The sequence below is a fragment of the Patiria miniata genome, unplaced genomic scaffold (genome assembly GCF_015706575.1).
Source record: "Patiria miniata isolate m_02_andy unplaced genomic scaffold, ASM1570657v1 HiC_scaffold_7, whole genome shotgun sequence".
Classification (NCBI taxonomy): Eukaryota; Metazoa; Echinodermata; class Asteroidea; order Valvatida; family Asterinidae; genus Patiria; species Patiria miniata.
Window position 1 is genome coordinate 39,817,412 of NW_024037074.1, and position 21,321 is coordinate 39,838,732.

The following is a 21,321-nucleotide window of genomic DNA, read 5'->3' on the forward strand; positions in this document are numbered from 1 at the left end:
TACAACTACAACTATATCCATGGAAAATTTCGACGAGGCTTTTCTGCCGACACTACCCACGTGCATTGTTCAGTTTCGGCCAAGCAACACAATAACGTATGGTAGATTAGCATATTCATTAGCGTCACTCGGAGTGTTTTGGCGTGGCTCTCGGTATCGACCACTGGAAGCCATCAAAAAGGTTGATATTTATATTTGAAAACTCGTGAAGGAGGCTTTTCTCCTAATTTTTTACTGCACACCATAATGGGTAGGAACCTTATTATTATTCATAAGGCTTGAAAAGATTGACAGATATTGAAAACGCCAGTGTTACAATTTTCAAAAATGCACGTAGCCAGGTCTTTTTTTCCAATTTCAACGAAAAGTAAAGAACATATCACAACAATTTTAAGCACATACTTGGATGATTATAAGGGAAATAATTCCTGAAAGTTGCATGAAGATACGGTCTTCCAAACTGAAAAAAAATATTTTTCAAAGATTTCACCCACCAACCTGAACATGTCTGTGTACATGTAGTTTCATTCAAAATAAAGTGTTACGTAACCTTTAAACAATCGCCCTTCGCAACCACATGACTGCTGATGGGGCTCAAATCTCCGATTTTTAAAATAAAATTACGGATAAGCACTGAAAAAGAAAGCAGTGCCCAAAAGAACCCAAAGGACCCAAAAGAAGGATAACAAAGTGCAGTAGTGATAATTTTGTATAGAAATTGTGAAAAAAAATTACAAATTATTAAGAAAGTTTAATGTGTCCTTAAGCAGAAGGCCTTGGTTCCTGTTGTTGTAGGATGACCCACAATGGCGTCTGGCAGGCTTTTCCATACTGGTACCACTGCAGCAATGAAGGAACGGTCTCTCCACCTAACCAGTTAATCCTTGCTAGGCGAAACTTCCCAAAGATGAGCTAGCCCTGGTAGACCTTGATGAAACTCTTAATGGGGGAAGTTTGGTCTTCAGAAGTACTGGCGCTAGTCTGAAACCAAGGTCTGCCACAGTTCTCCAATGTGACAAGGGGTCAAACTTCAACTCCTGCGAAGGAGCCTTGATGACACTTAGGGCACGGCATTGTACATCGTCCAGCTTCTTCAGGTGTATGGTACTTGCAGACATCCAAGCTAAGTGGGCATACTCTATTGTACTCCGGACATTATGCTTTGTACACTCTGGCACGGCCCTGGGGATTGAGGTATTAGGAGCAATGCTACGGAGTGCACTCACTCTTTGCCCGATCTTTGGTGCTCTGAACGTGTTGCCTTCTTGTTTCTTGTTCCACTTTCTGGTGGTTCTGCCTCGCTCCTAATAAAGCATCATAAGTAGCAAAACATGGTTTCTTGATCCAGTTGTTGTATGCCTGACACACAGCCTTGTCAGCCATTCGGCAAGCCTCTGTAAACCATGGAATATCAGTGTACGTAGGACGGATGCATCTCTATAAGGTGGGATGAATTTCTCAATACCTGTCTTGATGATTGCCTCAATGTTTTAACCAGCTACCTATGGATATTCATTGTTAAAGACTTGATCCCAAGCCCTACTTTGTAGGTGCTGCCCGAGGGATTCCCAGTTAGCCTTCTTGTAATCTCATAATCGTCTATGATATGGTTTGTCTACGACAGGTGGCTTTTTGAAGATGATATCCACAGGGCTGTGGTCAGATGTTGAAATGTTGGCCTTCGCGCTTGTGGTGTAATAAGCAGCGGAATCAACAATGACAAGGTTCGTGAGATTTCAACCTCGGATAGGTTCCTTCACCAGTTGATCCGAACCATATGTCAGACAGAGGTTTTGGCACGCAATTATTTCCTGCTGTATATGTTGGTGATTTGCTAACCAACCAACCCTGGTTGTGATGGACATTGAGATCTCAAAGAATCATGACTCGATCTGAACCTGTTGGTTGCACTGTAGGACAGAATCCAGGTTGTCAGACAAGTAGTCAATAAGAAGACAATTCCAGACACGTGTGGTCTAGCGATGGAGAACTGGAGTCATGATCGTGAGGTTGTGGGTTCGAGTTCAGTGGCGAATCCAGTGGTGGTGGGGGGGGGGGGGGGGGGAGGGGGCACCCCTTGCGGATTTTTTGACAATTTTTTTTGTCAGCAATGATTTGAAGTGTTTATAGAGTTCTTCTGACATCAATCCCACCAAAGAAAACCCGCTCAAAAACCATTACAATGCGCCGTGAAAATGCGGTTGGCCCCCCCCCCCCTGACATCAAAAGCTGGATACGCTGCTGTTCGAGCCCCATCGTGGACATGCGTGTTGTGCCCTTGAGTAAGGCGCTTTACCTCAATTACCCCTCTCAACCCAGGTGTTAAATGGGTACCGGCATTATTCAATGCTGGGAAGGTAACAGACTCGCTGTGGAGGAGGTGTGGCGATCCCCCCACAGCAGCATATGAGTCTGGCCCAATCGCTAACGAAAGAGAGATGGGCACTCCGTTCCTGTTAACACAGGTTCGCCCCATGGGCGTCGCGAGGGGGGGGGGGCAAGGGGGGCACTTGCCCCCCCCCCCCCCCCCGGAAAAGCAAAAAAAAAAAAAAAAAAAAAAAGGAAGAAAATGAAAAGAAAAAAAAAGAAAAGAAAAAGAGTCGCGAAGAGAAAGTGGTGTAAATTTAATGAGTTGTGGGGGGGGGGGGCAAAATGTCCCTGCCCCCCTCTAAAACTAATAAATCGAGAATGTGTTGAGAAATACAAGCATTTTGGGGCAAATTTTTTTCTTTGCCCCCCTCTAGAAAAAATCCTGGCGACGCCCATGGTTCGCCCCCCTTTTTTCTCCAGGCAGGGAACCAGGGCGACCTGGAGGGTATTGCGGAACCAAATGGCAAGTCCATCCCATCACCACTGCGATCTCGTCTTACAGGTGACTCATGTTATCCACTAAGAGACACATACGAATCAGACACTGTAGAGTTCAACATTGTTTCAGTAGCATTAGCGAGCAGTAGCCGAAAGCGGTGCTGTTGAATAACCGGTACTCTCTTCATTCTATTTGAGACACAACAAGGTACAAAAGTGGATGGGGGAGAATTGGACTGCAGCGTCATCCACCGGACGAGGAACATACCTTCCACGGTTTCAAAGACGAAGCATTCCTACCCTCTTCCTAGGTGTATCCGCCTTTTAATGGCATCTACTCCATAACGGGTGGTTCCACTGCCCGACCCAGGCTACCTGAGTTGCCCAGGTTAATTAACCGCCGCCCAGGACTCAGTGTGGATGATCGCTGGTAGTACTGTCGCTCCAATATGGCACAAAAAGCCTGGATTTACGCCAAAGTAGCAGTGGGAAAGATTTCATGAAGAACATAAAAAACTACATGTTTTGTGGACAAACACATGGCTGTTTCGGCAATTCGTTGTTGTAATTTTTATGTTACCTTATAGACTGATAGGACATATATGCACAGTAAAAAGTTGCATAGTGATCAGTGCTAATAGTTTGGTAGCTATAGGCTTATAAAATGCACCTTCAATGTGACGTTACATTTCATCTGATGACGTCATGGTGACGTCACTTCAATTTTCATCTATAACACATTCCGGCTTAGGCACATTCCAAGTTACAACCAAATCGGACCTACTGTTCTGCAGATATAGGCCATAGAAAAATGTACATTGAATGTGACGTTCTTGTGAATGTTAAGAATATTTTTTCTAGAGTTTGTACCCAGAAAATGGCGTCACTACAGCACTATCACTCGTAAAAGGGCCAACCTCGTGCCCCGTGGGTACGATCTTGCAGCACCATGTTGTTTCCCATCATGCCTTGCGCGATCGTAACCCCTGGAATTGTGTAATTTAAATGTACCAAAATACGGTACATTATAATTAGGGCTGCAGTTTATCCGTTTTACGTGCCGGCGCCATCTTTAAAATGTTAAAAGTTGTGATTTTGAAGAATCAATCCTTTCCAACACAACGTTTGGACGTTGTGTTAATTAGCAAAGATTTGTATTAAATGTACGTACCCCTTTCGTGCCTTTACAACCACAGATACAGGGTTTTTTTTAGCGAAAAACGCGGCTGACATAATCCATATCGTACAGGCTTCGCGACTTTTGAATCATAATTTTTGTTTTCGTACGTGACGTTACGTGCAAAGCTAAGCACGCGAGCGCGAGCGCATTATGGGCGCGCCCGGCGTGCAATCTTCGAAATGCCCGCGCAGTACGCTGTGAATAGCCATTCAGTGTCATTTACGTCATCATCACAGCCAGGGGTTAGTGTAAGGAACGAGAACGCGCCCCTGGAGACGAGGCTGTAAAAGGGCCTAATCAGGTCTAGAGCGCCACCAAGCGGCTGCATACAACAAAGGCAAGTTATTTTTTTCGTAGCGCATTATGATATGAAATCCCTACAACAGGCATGCATATGACGACTAACATTCACAAATAACGGACGACAATACTGCTAACCGTCTTTGCCAGCTACGCCAACGGGACAGTGTAGATGGTGCTTGTCGTACGGCTCAAAATACGGCGACAGCCGCTCGTCGATTTCGAACGAATGGATGGTGAAATCTCGTCCTCCGGGGTAGGTCTCGCGGAAGAGTTGAACGGTGGATGCCACGTTGGCGCCGCAGTCCAGAAAGATCTTCCGTTGTTTTGTTTCGAACTCTGGATCCATCAACAGCTCTTTTGCTGAACTAGAAATGAACAGATCATATGATCACAGAAGCTGATTTCAAAGGGTTGAATGAAGATGGCCGAGGGGTCACCATCGATTTAATTAATCGTGTGGCAAACAAACCTGTTGAAGTTGGACAAGATCTTAGAAAGATCTATGTATCTTAATATTTGTTCTGATGGGATGCATAAATTTGTGTCATCACGGATACTCCGGTCTTGTATTGATAGTCCTAATAAAAGTACAGAAAACTCTTAAAAGCCATGTAGGATCATTTCCAATTACCAAGAAAACTGGTACTCTCGTTTGAATGTCAGAGAACGTGCTCCATGTGAAGATAGGACTGATGGCAAGTAGTCTGTGAAAAAGTTCCGAATGCAACTGCATCGTTTGGCAGAAAACTTGCAAGTGTTAGCAATGGAATCTATACTAGTTAAAAGAAACCCGAGAAATGGCGCAAATTTTTTTTTGCGAATCGGGGGGGGGGGGGGGGTGGTGGTGGTTTTGGGGTCGACCCCCTTCCCCACCTCCCGTACTCTGACTCCCCCCCCCCCAAAAAAAATAAATAAATAAATAGAAGACAATCAGGCACGTAGTAATAATAATTACCGATAAGTCCGCCTGTCCACCACAATCCCAATAAGGGGGTATTGGAAAAACTATTGTCCCATAGTGTGCCTGATTGTCCGATTTGAACAGGGCCCCCATTTGAAGATGGTACCAGACTCCCCCCCCCCCCCCCCCCCATTTGATTTCACAGAGACCAAGTGTCCGGAGGGGAAAAAAACAGTCTACATTTCAGCACTGATTTTCGAGTGCCCTTTTCGCGAAAAAAACCCTCAAAATCCGACGGACCCGAACCCCCTGCACAAATTCCTGGATTTGCCCCTGCTAATGCACAAAGAGCAAAATTAATGATTCTATGTTCTTTTAACGTTTCAATTACATGTACTTTTTTAGGCTCCTTGTATTTTCTACCTGTCTAAAAATAGCCATTTAACGTGAATTTCTTAGTAAAGACGGAAAATCTTCTTTAACGGGTGAAAGTTTGGAAAAAGTGCGTGTTTTGTGGTGAATTTACCGTGTTAGGCACAGTGTCATGAGGGCTGTTGAGCTATAAATTGGTAAAAATATTAAGAATCAAACAACCTCAATTGAAATTGTACCTGCTTTATATAGTATCAAATAGACCCATTAATCCCGCGTGTGGATTGAAGAGAGATGTGACAAACGAAGTCAAAGGTGCCAAGCATGTTGTCGAACACGAACGCGCATTGAAGCAATGTGGGAAATTGTTGTTTGTCAAAACATATGTTGCCTAAACGAACGTGGCTGTTTCGGTGATATCTCTTTTGCAAACGTGCTAATTATTATGTTGATGACCAAACCTATTTCTTCCCAATAGAAAATCTGATGAAAGATAATTATTGTAATCGTTCCATTCTGATTATCCTGCTGGAGAATGAACTTCAGACGACAGATAAATGAAAGAATAAAATAAAATATGTTGTATTCTTATTTCTAAATATTCATATTTACACACTTTAATTTTAGTTTTGCGATCTCTTAAATTCATCATGTATGTTAGCTTTTTTGTTTGATTTAATACTAAATATTTAACTATTTAATTATTAATTTACAGTTCTACTTGGCTACCCTTTTTACTTCATTTAGTAACTTATATTTATTTATTCAAGGCCTTTACGAATAACTGATAAGGCTATTCTGCTTAAATGTTTTAAATAATACACATAGATTTAAACAAGTACGAGTCACACTGAAGCCAACGTAAAAACGTTTTCTTCTTTTTTATTATTAAGCGAACTTACGTGTTTTCTGCAAAACTAGTTTACCATCATCTTGTGTAACGTGTTTGAAGGTTGTATCTTGTGACTTGAAAACGAGCGACCTTGTCCAACCATTGCTTTGAATTTACAGGTTAAATCTCCGTTGGAAGTGTGCATACCAAACCCTTCGAGCGAACCATGAAGTTTCTGCTGCTGTGTCTGTGTGTTGCCGTGGCCAATGCCGGCCTGGCTCCACTCATTACTTCCAATAGTCGCACTGTGCCTGACAGCTGGATCATCAAAGTCAAGGTAACATTGTCGTAATTCTCAGACTCGTTCTTTTCATGCTTGTCCTCGTACCAGTGAGAATATGCCCGTACTCGTTTGAAAATAATTTACCTGTTTCATCCTCATACTGGTGCTCATGAAAATGTTCTTCCATTGGGATTCAAAATTGTGAAAGTACCTGCCGAAACCAAATTCCCACTTTTAGAGCTTTTGAGTAATATTTATGACCAGTTTGACGGAAAAATTTTCATTAACCAATCAAATCTGCTCTCGAATCTGCTCTCGGAGGTACTTAGAACTCCTACTTATTCTTCATACTCTTGTTAATTTACTCGTAATCGGACCAGAACTCATGGAAATAAAACTGATTTTGTGTGTAAAACAGTTAGCCTAGGCCATCCTAGCACGTCTTTTAGACTGGCTTCTGGGGTGATCAATCACAATACAATACTCTATTTTCAAGGATATATCATTTCTGTCTTCAAATTTTTAAAATATTTGGTTGTGAGCATTCCTCTTGAAAAAAAATCAACTAAAAATAGAACTGCAAATTGAACAAATAGCTGTTGTGCCGCTTATCTCTTATTTTTGTAGCACTTTCCAAAAAAAGTAGAGTTGTTCTGAAGATGACATGACAATACCGGAAATATTAGACGGGAAGCCTACCTGTACATCAAATATAAAGATGCATTTTTCAACACGAATATTTAACACGAATATTTTACGGGAAGGGCTGAATTTCATGTCACTTTTTCTGTTCTGACATAAGAATATACACAACTGGGCAATGTCCTTTGTAATAGTTTTCGGCCCGATCAGTCACCCAGCGTTTGTAACTCAAAGAAACGCGAATCATAGTTTCGACCCTGTTTCCTAAATTGAACCGTTTTAGCAAAATGTGTCTCCCTCGTGAGCCATTAACCTTACTTTTTGGAAATGCTTTGTATTATGCATAGGCCTACATGCATTCAAGATGCTTGCAAAGGATTTATTTTATACTTAAGTCTGTACGAATCACCCATATCGTTTGTCTATCTCTCTTAGGATGTGAAGCAGATTGCTCGCATCGAGAAAGAGATCAAGGATATCCTTGAAGTGATGCGTGCCGGGGTTCCCACCGTCGAAACGTACGAACAAGTCCTGCCGGGCCTAGCTCTCAAGATCCCAGCTTGCGCTCTTAACGTGGTAAGTCGCTGGTTCATTGTGAACGGGCCCCAACACGGTCCAAATACTGGCTTGGTTCCCTGACCAGACGATCGGGTATAAATTGGTAAACTGTCTATATGTATACACATGGGCGTCGCGAGGGGGGGGGGGCAAGGGGGGGCACTTGCCCCCCCCCCCCCCCGGAAAAGCAAAAAAAAAAAAAAAAAAAAAAGGAAGAAAAAGAAAAAAAAAAAGAAAGAAAGAAAAAGAGGCGCGAAGACAAAGTGGTGTAAATTTAATGAGTGGGGGGGGGGGGGGGCAAAATATCCCTGCCCCCCTCTAAAACTGATAAATCGAGAATGTGTTGAGAAATACAAGCATTTTTTGGCAACATTTTTTTTTGCCCCCCTCTTGAAAAAATCCTGGCGACGCCCATGTGTATACATGAAAAGAGATCAAATGTTAGACTTGCACGCCATAGCTAGGTAAACTAATATGGCAGGCCGTGTCCGAATTACTTAGCTACGGCCGGAAATAAAACAAGTGCGTATGGGCCGGGAGTGGCATCAGCCAATTGGTAACGTTGCCAATTTGTGATACGGACGCGGACAAAGACGCGTTGCGTCAGTGATCGCACCCAGATCGTCTATCCAAGTCAGTAATACACATTAATTTTGTTCAGGTGCGTGGTATTGAAAGCATCGAGTATATTCATGAGGACCAGATCGGAGCCATCTACGGCTCGCAATCCGGCGCAACGTGGGGCATCGATCGTATCGACAGTCGCACTGGTACTAACGGTGTCTTCAATTATAACGATAATGGTATGTCACGTGGTATGATACCATTCATATAGCGGTATCAGCATCTGCTTGTATTTTTTGCCTCACTAATTGATAATAATTAAACTTAACCAAACCGCCTATAATATTCTAACAGTAATTTCAATAGCATGCGCGGCATTTTGTCCATTGTTTACACTTTAAAAACTCCTGGTTCAAATTGACCCGGAACTTTGGTCGGAATTTGCTAAATATTTTGACGGGAAAAAGTTGGGAAGAGAACATGATAAGAAAAGCATCACTGCCACTTTAGCAATTCCTGTTTGAATTTCATGGAAATCAATTTCATTTGAATAATGTGAGCGTGCACAGATGTGGGCATGCACGTAAATGCAAAACATTGCCATATAAAGTGCTAATCGAGGATTCAAGTTTGTCTAAAGATAAATACAGGGCGACTCCAAAAAAGTTGTGCAAGCAGACATCTTTAAATTTCTCAAAAATATCCAACATCAGCATTTCATGTTGATGGAGTATATTGTTTGTACTCTTTTGTATAATCACAGCAAAAACTTTTAGAAAATCCATTCATCAAACCAGAGATACGACAGATGATGAACGGCAATGTGTTTTTCACAGTTAATGAAAAGACCCATTGCAGAGTGCCGGTTTCCTATGGAATGTGTAATTCCCTTTGGAGTTGTTGAAAAACACGTATCTTTCTATAATCTGTTACAGCTCTGGTTTGCATGAATGGGTTTCCATGACATTTTTACTTATTATATGCACAATAGTAGGCCTACAATAGATATGCTCTGTCAAAATGAAATACTCATGTTATGTACTTTTGAGAAGTTTAGCGATATCTGCTTGCACAACTTTTTGGGGGTCACCCTGCATGTACATGTATACACATTTATACGCCCTGTACACATGTGTAAGCTGTAGCCCATGCTAACAGTTTGTATCAAGGACGCCTAGAAAGTCAAGGTATCATGTTGGTTGCGTTTATTTCCCTTCCTCGATAGCTCTAGGTCAAGGGGCGAACATCTTCATTGTGGATACTGGAATCCGCACAACTCACATTGCGTTCGGTGGACGAGCCTCAACAATCTACGGAGCTAATGTTGACGATCATGGCCACGGGACCCACTGCGCCGGCACTGCTGGAGGTGATGTCTACGGTATCGCACGTAAAGCCAATGTCTACAGCGTAAAAGTCTGCAACTCCTGGGGAAGCTGCCCACTTTCCACGGTCCAAGCTGGTGGGTCGTAAACCACTAAACTTTTGTTTCTGTCGATCTCACAAAGAACTTATTTCCCCGCTCAAGGGCTCTTTTCCTAAGTATGTTTCCCTGTCAATGAGTCCATCAGATGCGTCTGTCGGTCTTGATATGCTCTCTCTTTGTAGTTCATAAACATGTGGTAGAAAAGTTGACCATTCTTGACCGGTTGATAGTACAACGTCATACTTTGGCCTTTGCATTACTTTTACTGCTTCGTAAAGTAAATTTTTGTATTGCCTCGAAGTGTAATTCAATCCTGCAAGTTGGGGGTAAGCCCGCAGCACACGACAGCTACGTACTGAGCAAAACGTCATAGCCAATGAAATCATGCACTCTGTACACGTGAATTGAATAAGATGCTTTCATTGGCTAGTTCATGTTTTTAGCTCAGCACGTACGTAGCTCAGCTTGACAGCGCACGGTGAGTTTTTCGCCTCGCGAGGCGGAAGAAATCAAATAGGATAGATATTTGCCTCACGGCCTCGCGAGGCAGAAAACGCTGCAAAAATTCACCGCACATGGGGATATTCTGTGAGCTTTTCCTGCTGAGCAAACGGCCTCGAATGACTTTTTGCTTAACACGTAGCTCTCGTGTGCGCGCGGCGGACTATTTCTGACTGAAGAAAATATGTCATATGGGCTACCCTGGGTTAGATAGTAATTTGAGTTAATTAAGATGCATATTGTGTTTCCCTACGAAAGGCTTGAATGCGATCGTGAACCAGTTTGGCACGGGCAACGGCAAGGGAGTGGTTTCAATGGCTCTTGGCTTTTCGAAAAACTCCCAGATGGACGCGATGGTCAACGACATGCTTAACAAAGGCTACACCGTATCCGTTGTTGCTGGTAACGATAACTCCAATGCCTGCAACGTCTCCCCCGCCAATGTTCCTGGGGTGAGTTGTGTAAAAGGACGTAACTTATATTAAAACCAAATGTCGTAAATCTGATCTTATTTTTCAAAGTCAAACGCCTGGTACTTCCTAAAACTGCGGGAGGAAGTCGGTGTTGTATAATTATGTGAACTGGTTTAGCCGTCCAACAAACGTGGTCAAGTACATGTTACGATAAATTTTCTGTTAAATGCTAAATTAGGCGTGGTCATTAGTGATACGTTTTATTTTAAATGCTATAAGTTAACAAGAGCAGGGATTTTAAACAGCTAAGTTGCTCCATCATTCTGACATACCAGATAAAAGGATAAAACAAAAATCCGTGGCGCACCAAGGATTGTCTTAGGCGATCGTTGACCGAACTCGAAATGCGGGGTCCTTATCTGAAGCTAGAGGGCGTTGTTCATTATGATACGATTGTGAAAAGCCGCGGAGATTCTACTGAACAATAAATCTGATTTAAAAAAAAATAATAACTCAGGGTTTCTTCTTTTGTTGTCGTCCTGGAGGGGTTGGGATCTCCAAGAGAAAACGGAGGTCTTGGTGTCGTCAAAATTCCAAACGTTTGGGCTACAATCGTTCATTACCAAGGTGGTGGGAAACATTGGAACTATGATGTATTTATTTCCTTCAGGCGCTCACCACTGCAGCCTCAACCTCGAGCGATTCTCGGTCATATGCCTCCAATTATGGCTCTTGCGTGGACCTGTTTGCTCCGGGCTATAACATTGTCAGTGCTAGCTACTCCTCTGACACTGGAAGCTTAACTATGTCTGGTTCATCCATGGCTTGCGCTCACGTGACTGGTGAGTTTGCATTTTCTGAGCTATAAAACCACTTCCTTTTAAGAAAACACAAGTCTGAGGAAAACTTTGCACGGTGGGGGCCAAACTCCATTCCATGTTACTTAACATGTATTGGCGACATGTATGATTACGGTCTTTCACAATAAACACAAAAACAAAATACATAGTTAATTAATTTGTTTAACATCGTCAGACAAAAAGGACTCAAGCGATGGTCATCCAAAAACGCCGTTTTCTAATGATTACCAGTCCATAGCCTATAATTCTCACTGCTTTTCATTTGCAGGTGCCTGCGCTGTTTACTTGGGTTCGAACCCAGGTTCCTCCCCATCGACCGTCCATTCTGCCATCGTGAACGCTGCCACCAATGGCGTCATTTCTGACGCCCAAGGGTCTCCAAACAAGTTGCTCTACGTCGCGGTAAAGGCTGAGTTACATTTAACACGGATGATAAAGCCTGCAGGCCTTGATGTTTATACAACAAAAACAATTTGTCCCCTATCTCTCACAGCAACTTCAACTTTGCCACATATATGTTTAAAGAAAACTTTAATAGCTTGCTGCTTGTATACAAGTATGGAGCGCAGAAGTGGCATTTATTCACTGCGGTAGCTTTTGATTATTTCAAGATATCTCGAAATGATTTAGAGATATCTTGAAATCATTTAAAGATATCTCTAAATCATGCAATGAAAGCTCAAAATCACTTCAAGATATCTACAAATTTCAAGACTCGTAATCCACTTAAAGATATCGAATCCATTTTAAGAAATCTCGAAATTCATTTCAAGATATCTCACTCAAATTCCAAGAAATCATCACTCAAAGGCTCGTAAAATGTGAAAATGTTTTAAGATATCTTGAAATAATTAGAGATATCGTGAAATATGCAAAAGCCACCGCTTTAAGTGTCACTTAGGCGCGCCATATGAATTGATAGGCCTAATATATATAGCAGGACCCAAGGGCCACCCTATTGTTTTCTGACGGATTTAGTCACTGACCAGGCGATTGTTGAAATATATTTTAGTTATATTCGTAACAAATATAACCAAATCAGCATTCAAAAGCAACATTGCGTCAAATTTGGGATTGTTTACTTTGTTTGTATTTGCTTTTACACATTAATGCACCTTGTTTTCCTTTTTTCACTTCGCAGCCTTAATTTCATACCAGCGACGTTGGGCACGTGATACTCCAAGAATCATGCAACAACATTTGAGAGGCTTAAGATGCAGAAATCAACGATGGATCAAGACTCTACTGGATAGCACTGATTGTTTGCAGCATTTCGCAACATTTTATCACAATGCCTCTGTCACAACAAACGGCCACATCTTCTCAATGAAAATATAAACCAAGGCATTGTAAATGCCGTGGGCTAACTAACGACGTTTCTCCGAACATTTCTCCCGAAGAAATTAGGACAGAGTACCTAATGTTTAAATCCTACCTGCTTAATCAATTCTTCCTAAGTCATGAATCATTTAGTTTTGGTCAACACCAGAAACACTGAAATGAGCAACAAAGGGCATACTGAGAGCATTGAAAGCATCATCTTGAATGTTGCTAATAGAGACAAAATGGAAGATGGATTTTAAACCATCAATTTTGTGAAATTTGAAAACAGTGATGCCATAAGCCTCTAATAAAATGAAGTAAACTGCATATTATCTGCGGTGTCTTTATTAGTATTTTCTCTGTTTGTTTGCATCTGGTTCAGCGCCATGCTGGTTGTCTTCGGGTTTTTTTTAATTTGTTTTCTTACCACAAACTTGTCCTTTTTGAGCATTTTTGTTGTTGTTGCAATTTCCAGGTGCATTGAAAATCATTCTTTACATTACTGTAGGAAGAATAGCCAACAAATATAAGTTTTCCTCCTAATGTTTGGAAATTATATGCCGGACTAGCCTAGGTGTGGGTCCCGCACCCTGAATACAAAATCATAACAATACATAGCGCGGAACCAGCCTAATGCGACAATGACGACAACGGCTAACACTAATGTGCAGTTTGTGTGCTGATGAGCTTCGATTACTAGTGTCTCTGGCAACTATCAATAAAGCAATGGGCACTATTTGCAGTATTTGGAAACCTATGTACATGTAGTGAAATGCTTGAAAGTAGCCTTCGTGGAGACGACCGGCGATTTCAAAAATATACAATCATATTTCGCACGCGCAGAGCTAGAGGTGATCCAATCAGTGGCCCTACCATGGGTATACTATTACTAGCTACCGGTCCCCATATCAAGTGGGCGGAGACTAGTCTATATGGCACCCGGGAGTGCAGGGGTACAGCGCCACCAAGCGTCTTAGATGAAAATGAAAACAAGAAACATCTGAAGCATGCTATAATTTCACACTTTGCCCCCAAGGAAATTGTTCAAAGTTATATGGTCACTGTATTCCCTTGTCATTGATCTGCAAGAGTTACATTTTGATCTCCAAATATCAAACCATTTTCGGTTATCCGTAGACTTGCCAAATCTTAATAAGCAATTTGTTCTAGCAGCAAAAAAAACCTTAGCATATCAACCTAATTTCTGGTATTTCCAGGCAAAGAAGACGAGATAATACGCCCTATTATGACAACTGTTACTTATCTGTTTCTCATGTTGTGATTCCAGGGAAAGATCGGGTCACGTACGAGCATCTCTTCCAATATACAAATAATAAATAACTGCAGGAAAGACGAAACCTGAATTCAATTTTGCCTATTAAAATGAACTCCACACCTCAATTATCAAGTAATTTTACTTTATTTGTAATCAGGTCAAACATTTCAGCTCCGCAAAGGCCTTTGTTAAATCTATCTATTGAACTGTTGCAACAGCAAATTCCGAACACGGGTAGGTCGAAATATTCGTATACAGACTGAATGCCTGCAAACAACTGAAACGCAACGCGAACATGAACTGAGCACAGTTCCACGACTGTGCTTACCCGTAATTATCGGTGAAAATCTCCGCCCCCTAGAACACAGAATGGCGATATCATCAGTGCAGCGTGGTGAGCCGAGCTGTGAAAATTGGACATTGCAATCATCACACGTGCCTCGTTTGGTTTGAAGTACACGGAACTATAGGCCCGTACAAGGTGGCCCAAAATGGGGATTGGCACAGGAGCATGGATCCCGTCGCTCGAGGCTTAGGCCCAGTCCCGGTCCCCCCCCCCCCAACATGTGAACCCCCCCCCCCCCCCCCCACACACACACCCATACACACACAGTTCAGAATTTGGTGAAGAAAATGCCTTTTACAATTTGAAACAAATGTTAGTGTATGACCAAACCCACCAGCCCTTTTTGAGAAAGTGGCGGACACAATAAGGGGCGGTAGTGGTTTGTGGTGTAAAAATACTTGCATTTGGCGAAACATTTAACAAAGCACCCTCCTCTGTCTGCCATATCTCGAAAAGGCTTTGAAAGTGGCCCCAATTTTCCAGAAAAAGGACACTCAAGAGCACCCACAAACTGGACCCGTAGCTTCGAATAGGTTCGTTCGTAACTTGACAGATCACTTGCTACCCCATGTGATCTCAGCTGCAGTATACAGATTGGCTACGTGATATAGGACCCATCAGGACTGAAAGCGAGACTGATTGGGCAGGTCTGTATGACCCGGATACACGATGCAACAGTTTGCAGGTACAACCTTGGATCCAATACAATACAGCTTTTAATTCTTTATTTAGTACTGTAACTTGTACTTTTAGTTTAATATTCGTGCACATTCAAACATGATGCAATTGTATGTACAAAATTACACTATACATAAAAACCTCTGCTTACATCAAAACTGGCACTGAACTGAACAGTCCGCCAGAAAGCGTTTTCATCAATATTTACAAGCGCACACATTACTACAACTTATTGGCTTTAGGTTTGTCCTCTTTGGATCACCATCAATGAAAGTGACCCTACAACATGCATACAAGCCTAAAATTAAAATATTTAAAGACATCAATTATAGAAACTGCATCCAATGAATAAAATACCCACAGTATACAACCTCTTATTTGAAATTTGATAATAAAATGAAAGTTGACAATTCAACAGCAATTCATTTAGGTTTAAGTGGGAGAAAACAAACATTTTTAAAACTAACTATTGCGTGATTTATATTAGTTAGTTGTAGCTAGCGCTAAGACAGGTATTGCAATTTTACAAGATACAGCACGCCTGTATTTCGTACGTAACTCTGAAAAAAAAGGAAATCTAAAAAGTTATGCTCTGATTTTACCACAGGGCGAGTCAAATAGAAAGTGACCAAATTGGAAAAAAAATATTTTTAAAAATACCCATGTATGTGGCTCGCTCCATTTTATAAAAATAACATTGGGATAAAGTACATGTTATTGACTAGTAACTGTGAACATTTCACGTAATTTGCATACTCTTTTCCCAAGTTATGTCAAGTAATAATAAAAAGATCACAAAATTCAACTGTCCACCACTGGTCATTTACGTTTTACGAACTGATGAATACCCATTGAATACAATGAAACGTGGACGTTTTCCAACCGCCATAAACGAACGAAAAGTTGCAAAGGAAAACAGACAAAACTCGCCATCAATATTTCAGAAAACAAAGATTTGTTTTGTTCCTCATATTCAAAACACAAAATCTCGAATGCCCGTGTGTAATCTGTAATTCTCACTAAGCTCCATAGCTTCAATGGCATTCCATGGACAGCTATAAAATAGGTTCTTTTGATAAAACATGCATAACTTCTGATAGCATGGATCAATATCAGTCATTCTTTCTTTTTTTCCAAAGAGTGGAAGAACATGCTCTTTGAATTAAGAGATACTTCATTGGTGTATCAAATGTGATTGCTTTATCAGGAAATGATTAATCCAGGTCACTTTCTTTTTGACTAACCCTGTAGTGTGAATAATAACAGCACAATTTCCACTCCTAATATGAATTTTAATACAAGCGACAGTCACTGTACAGCCGTTAGGTGCCAAGAAAATATATGGGGTTTTTTCAGCCCTTTGCAGCAGTATTGGTGTTAAGCGAGCAACAAGAGTTTGTGTCAGCACACTACCTTCTGTTCACATCAAAAACAAACAAAATGCTTAATACCAAATATACAAATGTGATGAACTTTTTTTTAATTTTTTTTTTTACATAAAGGTGATGTTTGATAAAGTTCTTTTGATATGTGCCGATACATATACAGAAGGGTATGTGGACGGAGTTTCAAAACGAAATCTCAGTATTTGTTCTTTTTGTGTGTGAATATACAGGCATATAACTCTATGTATTTACATTGATTTCATATCCATTGCAAACAAAAATAATTTAATAAAAAAATAATAACGATGAATGTACATGGAGCAAGGTGGTATTGTAGAATCATGACTTTCTGGGATTTAGTTGACCTCTGAGGTTGACCTCTGTATTAAATAATGGTGTCTGCTGTAGAAATCTAAGTACACTACAGGGTGACCGCCAAAAAGTTGTGCAAGCAGATATCGTTACATTTCTCAGAAAGTACTTAACATGAGTATTTCATTTTGATGGAGCATATTAATTATATTATTGTGTATTACATGTATCAGTGAAAATGTCATGGAAACCCATTCATGCAAACCAGAGCTGTAACAGATTATAAAAGGATGTGTGATTTCCAATCATTCCAATGGGAATTACATATGCATTAGAATTTTCATTAACTGTGTAAATCACATTGGAACTGGTGAAAAACACATTGCCATTTATAATCTGTTGTATCTCTGGTTTGCATGAATGGAGTTTCATCCAATTTTCGCTGGGATTATACACAGGAGTACAAAACAATGTACTCCATCAACACGAAATGCTGATGTTGGATATTTTTTTGAGAAATTTAAAGGTGTCTGCTTGCACAACTTTTTGGGGGTCACCCTGTATTGTACGTCAAACTGAACCAAAAATAAACCTGAAAAATCTGGCCCTTTAAGTAACAATGCTTTGAATACAAGTCTAGAACTGAATGATTATCGCAATCTTAATTACTTTGGTCCCATTAATTGGGCTGTCGAGCACGACTTGGAGGGACGAGTAGAATGCTCTGAAAATTTGCCAAATTCTAACATTAAATTCCGATAACTGATGGTTGCTCAAATATTAACAACTTAAAACTCTGGTCTGAAAAATTCCTTGTGCAGGTTACTGACAATGTCTATCATGGTATTTCAAGCTGAAAATTGTACACAATTTTAAGAATATGGGGACTCTTTTAATAAGCACACACACACGCAACAAGTAAGACGGGAAGAACAATGACAAAGGAACCTCTTTGTCGCAACTCATTTCAAATATCTCGTCGGTTCAAGGGAATATATAACATTTACTTTTGCTGTAATTGTCCAGAAATAGATGGATTTGGGGGATTAGTATTTTATAGCAAATATTGTTACAACTGACTTGTTTCAAGTTTTGTTTTGTTCCCTGACCCCACTTAAGATGAAACGGAGCAATTTATAGACATCGAGAATGGTAAGGTCAGGGAACCAGTCTAGCTGACTTGTACCCATTCATAGGTGTGTAAATCAATTGCAAACAAAATGCAAACTAACTAAATATGGTAAATTGGGGGCAGTATTTGAATAAAAGCCACTTTTTTCCAACACTGGTCGGTGACTAACATTGGTACAAAAATACCTCTATTCTTGAAAATGACAGCACACCAGATGCCGTGATTTTACAGGATGCTTAAGATTGTAATTCACTAACGGTCCAGTAAGGTATTTCATAATAATTTGATAGCTTTGTTTTTTTATGCTTGCAAATGTTGTATATTCCCTTTAACTTGAGACTGCATAACTTGTGCTACGGCACTGTTCTTGTAAATATGTATCAACTTGAATAACTCCACAAGCTAAATGCACCAGTCCTTTCTTGTATTCCGGTTAAGCTTTTCATCTACTGCTTCAAATTAAGCTTTAAGAAATCCAACTGAAAAGGATTTCCGACAAAATGTGCATTCTTTTTCCTAGGCACTGTGGTGTGTTCATAAAACAAAGTATTTGACTTGTGCCAGAGCCAGACTTCTAACCAGATAAACTCTGCAAAAAAACAAAAACAAACTTGAGTGCCGTGCACTGTTTGCATAACGTTGCGCTCAGAATGTTTCCATCATGAAAAATATAAAAAAATAAAAATGTGTATAAATCCATTTTTCCATGTGCACGTTTTTTTTCTGGCCGTTTTATGTTATTTGCATAGGTAGGCCTACCGTTTAGAATGGGCTTTACTATGTAACGGACTGAAACCAGACAACAAGCGCAAGTGCACACTAAGATCTGGTCGTCTTGCGTGAAAGTCTTGCATGAATCTATCCAAATGCGACGCCCAAAAATGCGATGCCGATGCCACATATGGAACGCCATACCTAGATTTATTGCGATTTGTAAAAATACCACATGACTATAACATTACTGCACATATTTTGCCTCCATTTACAAACTTAACATCTTTCTGAATTTACACAAGACCCCTTGTGGTTTGCCATCTCCCTTTGTTTCTTTGCTCTCTCATCCACCCTCCCCTGCATCTTTCCACACCTAATCCTCCTTTTGTGTTTCTTCTTCCAGCCCTGCATGTTTGTGTGCACCCCCATGTTAATGTATGTACCTCTGTCATTTCTGTTTTAGCCTCTGAAGAAGAACTTGCTAAGTTCGCAACGTCAGGCCACATTAATTTTAAGATCTTTCTGAATTGTTACAAACAATTTTCATTAAGTATTTAATTTATTTTGTTGGCTTTTTAAGTTTTGAAAATTAAAATTTGGCAGATATTTTGTGGAAAACTTATCGGGCTTATTTTGGTCAATTTTCGAAATAGACAAACCTGCCAGAGCTTAAAAACGTGAACATGGAAAGGCTGTTCAAGGCGGTACTTTTAGTACAAACTAACAAAGGCCCTATGATTGGATGAAGCAAGCAAACCAAATTTCAGATAAAGCTTATCTTGTATTAACACACGTGTTGCTTATCAGTCTAATAGAAACACAAAGGCAATCACTCTTTTCAGCTTAACAAATTCTCAACTGGCTTCGAAGGAAAACATTGTATCATTACAAATTTGATTCTGTTTTGTTTGTAGAGGTAGTCAATAAAGTAAGTTGATTGTAAAGGTGAATGAAACAACAACGTAACTAAGTTGAATACTTAAAGGAACACAATAGCTTCTCATCACATCAACACTTTCAAATATTTCAAGAAAATTTTTAAAATTTATAATATATTGCAATATATAAATATATTTTGCTTTTGTTTGCCTGTTTATCTACATATGTACGTTTGGTAACACTGGTGTCATACACCGAGAATCTCCATCAAGGTGTTGCGTTGCCTAGGGGGCAGGCTACCAGCGTGCTGGACCAGCGCCTCACCCATGACGCTGTGTAACTCCTTAGCCAGTTTGACGACAGATGCCCGTAGGTTACCAGTTCCGCTTGGTACCTTGCCACTGCCCGTCAGGCTGCCCAGAAGATGCCAGAGGACTGGGAGAACGTTGCGGACCACCGTCTGCTGCTTGCGGGGGTACACCTGGGTTGAAAGATCTGTGGAGAAGGGAGGGGGAAATTGTTGGAAATATTGATTATACCAAACAATAAGCAGCTTCTCATAAGAGGGTAATTTTGCAGTAACCAAATAGGATTTCACAGTCTCCTGACAAAGGGCTGAGCACACTGTCTGAAAACAATTTCACAGGTTCCACTTTTGAAAACTTTTTGGAATTAAATTTGAAACTTACATGCCAGCTTTTCGACCATCTTGGGCTTGACTCTGGCATTGCCGTACTGTGTGGCGGAGGAGAACGGCTGAATCAAGACTATCTTGTCTGCAACAAAAACAGAAGACAAGAGTAGAGATCATGAAGGGGAAACTTTAAAAAGAAATTAAAAAAAAGTATATATATTGCAGGTCTATTTTCGTAGGAAAAATCCTACTGCATTGGCTCTTTTGTCAAACATTTTTTTGGGTGTACATTGTAATCAAGAAATTGAAACTTAAAAAAGCAATTCTTTTTATTTTATGCTGAAGCATGAGTCACATCTTATATCCACATGGTCATGTACAGGTTTTCTATAACTAAAATAAGAAAGACTTTCATACTTTGTTTTTAAATGCTACAATCTTCCAAATGTATTTTAACCTTAACTGGTTAACCTGTAAGAAATTAAACTTAATATTTTATAAAATATCAAAATTAATCACTCACAATTATTTTAATGGAGGGAGGAACATAAAAAATGAAAGAACTCGTCTTTTATTTATCACAAACTACATCTATAGAATAAAAAAAAAAAAGCATTTCAATGCACGAGACCAAAAATTAAACATACATTTGACAACAAAAAGATTGCTTTCTGATAGTACATACCAACGTGCTCTATAATGCTGTCCAGTATATCCTCACTCGTTTTGCATATAACCGCATTCTTAGAAGCTAGGTTACCAGACACAACAGGCACCACTCCCGTGACTACAGCGCCGAGGTATTCGCCGAGTCTGGGTACCATACTCAGCATGGTTTGAAGTGCTGCCTGGTTCACTTTGCTGTTGGAGTCGGTCAGTCGGGAGGTGTAGTTGTCAAAGATCTGCAAGGAAAAATAGAGATGGAAGGATTAAATGAAACACACACAAAAATGCATCACTTCATTCTCACACTCAGAGAAGTAGAGAAAATCAGTTAAC

General features: G+C 40.4%; 2 protein-coding genes across 3 annotated transcripts in view; one reads left to right on the forward strand and one right to left on the reverse strand.

Annotated features, from left to right (window-relative positions):
• The first annotated feature begins 6,590 nt into the window (after window positions 1-6,590).
• LOC119746372 (aqualysin-1-like) lies at window positions 6,591-13,284 on the forward strand. Its single transcript, XM_038223280.1, has 8 exons — window positions 6,591-6,733; window positions 7,757-7,897; window positions 8,541-8,682; window positions 9,669-9,905; window positions 10,629-10,822; window positions 11,454-11,625; window positions 11,912-12,045; window positions 12,785-13,284. The coding sequence occupies exons 1-8, from the start codon at window positions 6,623-6,625 to the stop codon at window positions 12,788-12,790; spliced, it is 1,137 nt and encodes a 378-aa protein (XP_038079208.1). The 5' UTR covers window positions 6,591-6,622; the 3' UTR covers window positions 12,791-13,284.
• Window positions 13,285-19,352: 6,068 nt separating this feature from the next.
• Window positions 19,353-21,321, reverse strand: part of LOC119744728 (TOG array regulator of axonemal microtubules protein 1-like) — a 57,542-nt gene continuing 55,573 nt past the window's right edge. For both annotated transcript variants that reach the window (XM_038220809.1, XM_038220808.1), the window contains 3 exons: window positions 21,008-21,224; window positions 20,378-20,464; window positions 19,353-20,183 (listed from right to left, as the gene is read on the reverse strand). In XM_038220809.1, the coding sequence (XP_038076737.1) occupies window positions 19,936-20,183; window positions 20,378-20,464; window positions 21,008-21,224 (552 nt within the window). In that variant the 3' untranslated portion in view covers window positions 19,353-19,935. The remainder of the gene's footprint in view (window positions 20,184-20,377; window positions 20,465-21,007; window positions 21,225-21,321) is intronic.

Coding starts and splice junctions, on each gene's coding strand:
- LOC119746372 (XM_038223280.1), top strand. CDS start 6,623: ATGAAGTTTCTGCTGCTGTGTCTGTGTGTTGCCGTGGCCAATGCCGGC. Junction 6,734..7,756: donor GCTGGATCATCAAAGTCAAG/GTAACATTGTCG, acceptor TATCTCTCTTAG/GATGTGAAGCAGATTGCTCG. Junction 10,823..11,453: donor CCCCCGCCAATGTTCCTGGG/GTGAGTTGTGTA, acceptor TATTTCCTTCAG/GCGCTCACCACTGCAGCCTC.